Source organism: Bos javanicus, chromosome 3 (assembly GCF_032452875.1).
Source record: "Bos javanicus breed banteng chromosome 3, ARS-OSU_banteng_1.0, whole genome shotgun sequence".
Lineage (NCBI taxonomy): Eukaryota > Metazoa > Chordata > Mammalia > Artiodactyla > Bovidae > Bos > Bos javanicus.
In genome coordinates, this window is record NC_083870.1 from 17864102 (window position 1) to 17872302 (window position 8201).

The following is an 8201-nucleotide window of genomic DNA, read 5'->3' on the forward strand; positions in this document are numbered from 1 at the left end:
GCCTGGTGGACATCTGGATCACAGTCTATGAGACCCTGAGCAGAGGACCCAGCTAAACTGTGCCTTAGTCTCCTAATCCCTGGTAGCTATGAGACAACAAATATGCATTATTTTCAGATTCTAGGTTTGTTGCCATTTGTTAAACAACAATAGTATTTATTGCCAATGATTAAATGTGAACTTTTAGCAAAATCATAATTTTGAAACACTTATGCTCTCTTGGTTACTTGATTGCACTATGAGCTTTACAGCTTCCAACACTTCATGCCTTTTCTCATAATATAGTGGGGATATTAATGAATGTGATTTCTATAATATATAATGAAATATGCTAACATTTACAAGATCTGCATAAATCAATGAACCAATATTTTCAATATGACCAATTTTTGATGCTAGAAAATCATGTATAAATGATAGGTAAAAGTGTAAGATAGACCAATCATTTTTTAAAAAATGTTTGAAAAGCCTTTATATTGAAGTTTTATATCAATTCCACATTTAATACCTCCTTAATAATTTGTAATTGATTTTTATTTTTTTTCATTTTTGAAGATTTGTTTAGTGATTAGATTTTCACATCAGTTTCTGCATTCACTCTGTTCTATATGTATTTTTTAACTTTTAATTTTGCAGTTTTTGTAGATTCACAAGAAGGTGCAAGGAAATACACGTCTTTGCTCCCGTCTCCCCTATGTTAACATCACACATAATTGTAGCACAATATCAAAATCAATATTGGTACAATACATTGAGCTTATTAAGATTTCACCAGTCATGTATGCATTCATTTGTGTGTGTTGTGTGTGTGTGTGTGTAGTTCTGTGCAATTTAGTCACAGGCATGGTTTTGGGGTCCACATCTCTAGCCCTAGAGGGGACACGGCTGAGAACACATAGTACAATCACAGATGGTAGCAAAAAAGGATGCACTATGTCTACTTTTATTCAAACTTAGGAAAGTTCGAGGAAACAAGTGAAGGTGTTAGTAGAGACAAGAGAATGCATGCTCATATAATGAGTTGGTAAGATTCTCTATCTTATCTGTGAAGATATACTTTGATCATCTAAACCTATAATTATAATAAATGGTTTTTTATTTCTTCTCTTTTTTTAAATTTTTTCCTTTCAGTAATTTTCCCTGTTTTGCAAAGATTCTCCATTCTTACATCATCATTCAAAGAAAATCCTTTTGTGCAACAGCAAATGTTGGTTGAAAGCAATAAGTAACCCCAGGATTCAACTTCTAAATTGTGTTAAGAAATTGTCATTATTATGTACAGTGAAACCAAAGTGGTTTAGAAAATAAAGCAGATACTGTTCCAAAAGATCAAACCTATGTCATATGTTTTCTTGGAAAAAAAGACATGAATATCAAGAATTCTAACTCAGTTCAGTTCAGTTCAGTCGATCAGTCGTGTCCGACTCTTTGCGACCCCGTGAATTGCAGCATGTCAGGCCTCCCTGTCCATCACCAACTCCCAGAGTTCACTCAGACTCATGTCCATCGAGTTAGTGATGCCATCCAGCCATCTCATGCTCTGTCATCCTCTTCTCCTCCTGCCCCCAATCCCTCCCAGCATCAGAGTCTTTTCCAATGAGTCAATTCTTTGCATGAGATGGCCAAAGTACTGGAGTTTCAGCTTTAGCATCATTCCTTCCAGAGAACACCCAGGGCTGATCTCCTTCAGAATGGACTGGTTGGATCTCCTTGCAGTCCAAGGGACTCTCAAGAGTCTTCTCTAATACCACAGTTCAAAAGCATCAATTCTTCGGCCCTCAGCTTTCTTCACAGTCCAACTCTCACATCCATACATGACCACTGGAAAAACCATAGCCTTGACTAGACGGACCTTTGTTGGCAAAGTAATATCTCTGCTTTTGAATATGCTATCTAGGTTAGCCATAACTTTTCTTCCAAGGAGTAAGCGTCTTTTAATTTCATGGCTGCAGTCACCATCTGCAGTGATTTTGGAGCTCAGAAAAATAAAGTCTGACACTGTTTCCACTGTTTCCCCATCTATTTCCCATGAAGTGATGGGACCAGATGCCGTGATCTTCATTTTCTGAACGTTGAGTTTTAAGACGACTTTTATCCTCTAATATGGATTGAGATTAAAATTTTAAAAGAGTGGCAATTATGACGCATAGTTATTTATAAGATCAAGTGGTCCTAGTCACGGGCTTCCCAGGCAACATTAGTGGTAAATAACCCGCCCGCCAACGCGGGAGATGCAAGAGATGCAGTTTTGATCTCTGGGTCAGGAAGATCCTCTGGAGGAGAGCATGGCAACCCACTCCTGTATTCTTTCCTGGAAAATCCCATGGGTAGAAGAGCCTGGCAGGCTATAGTCCATAGGGTCACAAACAGCTGGACATGACTGAAGCGACTTAGCAACCACGCAGTACCAGTAATAGAGAAGTGGAGCAGCAGGACGTTATCTCCCAACTAATACACAAGCCCCCTGAAAGTCCTAGAACAATTGGGCAGCCATGCTGCTAAAACGGGCACTCTGTATCACCTGGCAGCTTGAATGACAGTGGCAACTCAGTGTTAAAAGAGTGGGGTTCAGAATCTTCCTCTCTCCATAGTGGCTGTATCAATTTACATTCTCACCAACATGGCAAGAGGGTTTTCTCCACATCCTTTCCAGCATTTATTACTTGTAGTTTTTTGATGATGACTATTCTGAAGAATATGAGGTGATATTTCATTGTAGTTTTATTTGCTTTTCTTTAAAAATGAGAGATGTTGAGCATCTTTTCATGTGTTTATTGGCCATCTGTATGTCTTTGGAGAGATATCTGTTTAGGTCTTCTGCTCATTTTCTGATTGTTTTTCTGATATTGAATTGAATGAATTTATTGTATACTTTGAAGGTTAATTCTTTGTCAGTATGGAGATTCCTTTAAAAAAAAAGACTTAGGAATGAAACTCCCATATGACCCAGCAGTCTCACTACAGGGTGTATATCCTAAGAAAACCATAATTGAAAAAGACACATTTACTCCAATGTTCATTGCAGCACTATTTACAATACCCAGGACATGGAAGCAACCTAGATGTCCATTGAGAGACTAATGGGTAAAGAAATTTTGTTATGTATATAAATGGAATATTACTCAGCCATAAAAAGGAACAAATCTGAGTCACTTGAACTGAGGTGGATGAACCTAGATCCTGTTATACAAAGTGAAGTAAGTCAGAAAGAGAAAAACAAATATTGTATATTAACACATATGTATGTCATCTAGAAAAATGGTACTGATCAACCTATTTGCATGACAGGAAGATAGATACAGATGTAGAGAATAAACTTTTGGACACAGCAGGGGAAGGAGAGGGTGGGAAGAATTGAGAAAGTAGCCTTGAAACATACATTACCATATGAAAACTAGATAGCCAATGGGAAGTTGTTGTATAATACAGGGAGCTCAAGCTGGTGCTCTGTGACATTCTAGAGGGGTAGAATGGGGAGGGGGTAAGTTTCAAGAGGGTGGGACATATGTATACTTAAGGCTGATTCATGTTATACAGAGAAACCAGCACAACATTGTAAAGCAATTATCCTCAAATTGAAAATAAAAACAAAAAAGAGCATTGTCAAATCCACAGCATTGTCTGGGAGGTATAGCCCACTCGTCATTTCAGCAGACATCGCATAGACTCCCATCATTTGGCAGGTAGTTGGTGTGGGGGTGGCTGAGATTTGGGGCGGGAATGTTGGACATACAACAGAAAAGAGACAGAAGGCAGAGATAGAGGAACAGGATGACCAATGTTGAAGAGAATTGAGTGCACTATGTGGGGAGATGCTGGAAGCCACTGGAAAAGTGGTTGGAGAGTGTTTCTTCCAAGTCAGAGAAAGGAGGAAACAGCCTGTTGTCCTGTGGGAACTCCCTTAGAGAACAGTCTTCGTCCAAACCAAATTGTCTTCTTTTTCCTTCAGGACACATGGAGACTCATGGTGCTCCTAGGACAGGAAGAGTGTGAAGGTGAGGAAACCAAGACACATCTATGAAGAGAGCCCAACATCCATTTCTTTATCTGCACTGATGAGTTCTGCAACCAAGCTGTGAACCTGCAGTCCACCAACCTGTGCATAGTTTGCGTTTCAAATCTCTCACCTACAAGCAGGACCCTGCCCTCTAGTGTTGGCTGGGTGACCTGACATTCTACTTCCTGGAGAGGAAAGGGGCTGAAAGAAGAGGAGTAGTGAGCTGCCATCTATGGGGTCGCACAGAGTCAGACACGACTGAAGCGGCTTAGCAGCAGCAGCAACTGAGATGGGGAGAACTCCACCTCGGCCTGATAACCTCATTTAATCCTTGATGGTTGTAAGTTCAAAGTCAGTGGGCAAGACTGCAGTCCTTGGTAGTGAGTGGGGTGGATAGAGTGGAGGGCTTTCCCAGAAAGATTTAGTATTGCAAAGGGGGTTTGTGTGGGATCACACATGCACACAAGACGTGACTGTACCGCCTTTCCTCTCTTTGGGGGCTGTGGTTCTGGAAACTGCTGCAGGGTTTTAGGAAGGTTCTGAAAAATCTTGCCTCTAGCTCATCAATATCTTGGACTGCTTTGCTTTTTTGAAACATGCTAAAGAAGTGTTGTAAATAAATGTAATTTCAATGTATGGTGTAGAAAATGTTTAAACATTTTTTTGTCAATTGACTTCTTCCTTTTATATGTTTATGGAAGTGTAGTTGACAAAGAATATATTGCTTTCAGGTGTACAACATAGTGATTCAACTTTTCAGTTCAGTTCAGTTCAGTCGTGTCTGACTCTTTGCGACCCCATGGACTGCAGCATGCCAGGCCTCCCTGTCCGTCACCAACTCCCACAGTTTACTTGAACTCATGTCCATTGGGTCAGTGATACAATCCAACTATATCATCCTCTGTTGTCCCCTTCTCTTCGGCCTTCAATCTTTCCCAGCATCAAGGTCTTTTCAAATGAGTCAGTTCTTCTCATCAGGTGGCCAAAGATTCACCTTTTATATATACATTAATTGATCACCACAATAAGTCTAGTAATCATCTGTCACAATTAAGTATTGCAATATTATTGACAGTATTTGCTGTTCATTATATCCCTGTGACATTTACTTTATAACTGGAACTTTTTGCCTGTTAATTCCCTTCATTTATTTGGCCCATTACTTCAAAGTGAAAGTCGCTCAGACGTGTCTGACTCTTTGCAACCCCATGGACTATATAGTCCATAGAATTCTCCAGGCCAGAATACTGAAGTGGGTAGCCGTTGCCTTCTCCAGGGGATCTTCCCACCCCAGGGATCGAACCCAGGTCTCCCTTGTTGCAGGTGGATTCTTTACCAGCTGAGGCACAAGGGAAGCCCATTACCTCAAACCCTGCCCTTTGGTGACCTCCTGTTCGTTCTCTGTATCTTTGAATCTGTTTCTGTTTTTTGGTATTTGTTTTTTAAAGACTCCACATATAAGTGAAATCATACAGTATTTGTCTTTCTCTATGTGACTTATCTCACTTAGCATAATACCCTCTGTGCCCATACCTGTTGCTGCAAATGGCAAGATTCCCTTCTTTATTATGGCTTATTAATATTCCATTGTGTGTGTATATATCACATCATCTCTATCCACTCATTGATCAATGGACACCTAGGTTGCCTTTTGTATCTTAATTATCTGCTCTCCCTCTACTTTATCTTAATTTTGGCCTCATATGTATTAACCTCTTTTCCTTCTTAAACGTGCCTAAACTTTTCTTTTCCATTTTTATTTGCTGCATTTGCTCTTATGTTCTACTCTGAGAAGTACCCTGTGTATGTGTATATGTGTGTGTGTTTTGTAATTTGGGGGATCTGTGTGTGTGTCTGTGTATGAGTGTATGGGTACGTATGTGTGGATGAAGATGTGTGTGTGTTTGCGTCTGTGAATGTGTTTAAGAGCTTGGCAGGGAGAATGAGTGAAGAATAGATAATCACGATGGAACAGGAATAAAGAAATAAGAAAAGAATAAAGGCAGTGTGGGTAGAGTCAGAGATGGCATGAAGCAGACACCACCTACACTTAGATATGAATAATTTACTCTTTCAAGAAGAAAGTCCTACTCTAGCTACCCAAAGTAACAGACTCTGGCGGTCTTGCCTGCTCTCCCAATGCCAGCCTAGCAATGCTTGTGAGTATAGTCACACACACACACACACAGACACACACACACGTGTTCCCGATGTCTAGATCCTTTCTGACTGCAGCTCTCACAAACAGCCCTTACTGCGGGCAGTTTCTGCTTCACGTGAAAGAACCATGAAGGAAGCTATCAGCTAGTGACACATACAGTCCGCTATCGAGTTAAACATATTTAATGGGGGCAGAGCAGGGAAGATTCACTCGATTCCCCCAACCCCAACATCCTCTTCAGATGAGCCCTGAGCAGCAGGAAGACTAGCTCAGCCAGTGAGCTTTTCAACCTGATTCAGAAGCTCAGGAACCCTCCAGACTGAATGTGAGGGAAACTTTTTACAGGGTACAAAGAAGGAGGGGTTATAATTCAGGGTGACAGCACACTCATTGCAAGTGGGACAACAGAAGCAGATGGGGGAGATTCAGCAGCTGGTGCTCAGTTCCTCAAAGGCATGGCTGTGGACCACATTACTTCTGCTTGGTCTTCTGCTGAGCTGGCCCTGGGATGACTGGTGAAGGACATGGCTCTGGAACCTTGGGGTGGCAGGGCTCCGGAACCTTGGGATGGCAGGGCTCCGGAACCTTGGGGTGGCATGGCTCCGGAGCCTTGGGGTGGCATGGCTCTGGAACCTTGGGGTGGCAGGGCTCTGGAACCTTGGGGTGGCAGGGCTCTGGAACCTTGGGGTGGCAGGGCTCTGGAACCTTGGGGTGGCATGGTTCTGGAACCTTAGGGTGGCAGGGCTCTGGCACCTTGGTGTGGCACGGCTCCTTGGTTTGGGGGATGCATGGTTCCTGGGGAGGAGGCTGGCAGGGCTGTTTCACCTGATGCTGCTGAAGCTGTGGAGGTGGGATGCAGGGCTGCTTCTGCTGGTGGGAACTCATGCTTCAAAGGAGGCTGAACTTAGAGACAGAAAAGCTGACTCAATGATTTGACTAAACAGAGAAGAAATCAGGTTAAATGCCAAACAGTTTCACTTCAGGGCCCTTTAGAGGAGACAGTCTCTGTTCCTTCTAGCTAAATTTGATAGTTAAAACATGCTTTGATAGTTTCTGAGGTTTTGCAAGAGGAGGAGCTTAAAGGCAACTCATTTCTGTGCCATATCAGGAGGATTCATTCCTCGGCTCCATTTCTTCCCCAGGCACGTCACGTCCCTTATTGACAAAACCCAAAACCACATATTAAGTCATTTAGAAAGCGATGTAGAAAGAGCTGCACTGCACACACCTCTAGTATCACACAGAACACCTTGTGACTTATTGGATGAGTCTAGAATCTAAGCTCCTCCTACTTTACTCTGGCCTTTGTGTACACAGGCCTCTCTGAAATGCTTCCCTTCCCATCTCTGTGTGTCCAAATACTCCTCCATCATAGCTCACATCATGCGTCATCACCAGCAGCTCTTCTTGAGCTCCCCCAAACTGCCACTGCCTTTCCCTGACCCCTCTCTGATACCAGTCACTATCTACTTTAGATTTCAGCTACATGTGTGTACATGCATTATCTTCCCTGCTAGGTTGTAAGTTTGTGAGGAAGTTCTGTGACCATTTGATCCCCTCCACAATGCCTAGCACTGTGCCTTAAGTATAATAAATATTCAGTAGAGGTCCCTCTTATGAATTAAAATTTGTATAATAAGTTATCAGAAACAGGGAATAATGGTGTTGCTGAGTGTGTCCTGAGTTCTAGTGGTAACACAACCACTAATTTACCTTGAGAACTTACGAAGATTGTCCTCCTTTTTGACCCCCAGTTCCATAGCTGTCCACTGAAGGGGCTACCTTCACCAGCTCTAATGTCCTTTCAAACCCAAACCACGTTTCATTTAAAATAAAGATACCCCAGTATTCTCTCTTCAGCCCTCTTACACGTGTTTGCCTCTGTCCATTTTCCAACAACGATAAAATAAAAATTTCAAATAGATTCTAATCAGAGACTCACCTGGTCCACAGAGAAGAACAGGTTGTCTGGTTGCTCCAGTCGGTTGTGAAGTCAACGGGCCAGCTGGCATTTTATACAATGAATGAGCCCTGCCTCAAGGA

General features: G+C 42.1%; 1 protein-coding gene across 3 annotated transcripts; it reads right to left on the minus strand.

The window, feature by feature from the left end:
• Positions 1 to 6324: 6324 nt before the first annotated feature.
• Positions 6325 to 8201, minus strand: LOC133241059 (cornifin alpha-like). 3 transcript variants are annotated; one of them, XM_061406127.1, is made up of 2 exons: positions 8101 to 8201; positions 6325 to 7061 (listed from the first exon to the last, which is right to left on the minus strand). In XM_061406127.1, exon 2 carries the CDS (start codon positions 7041 to 7043, stop codon positions 6630 to 6632), a length of 414 nt encoding a protein of 137 aa, XP_061262111.1. In that variant the 5' UTR covers positions 7044 to 7061; positions 8101 to 8201; the 3' UTR covers positions 6325 to 6629. The 3 variants fall into 3 exon arrangements, with proteins under 3 accessions (XP_061262111.1, XP_061262117.1, XP_061262127.1); XM_061406133.1 differs by having other exon boundaries at positions 6325 to 7056; positions 8101 to 8187; XM_061406143.1 differs by having other exon boundaries at positions 6325 to 7094; positions 8101 to 8131.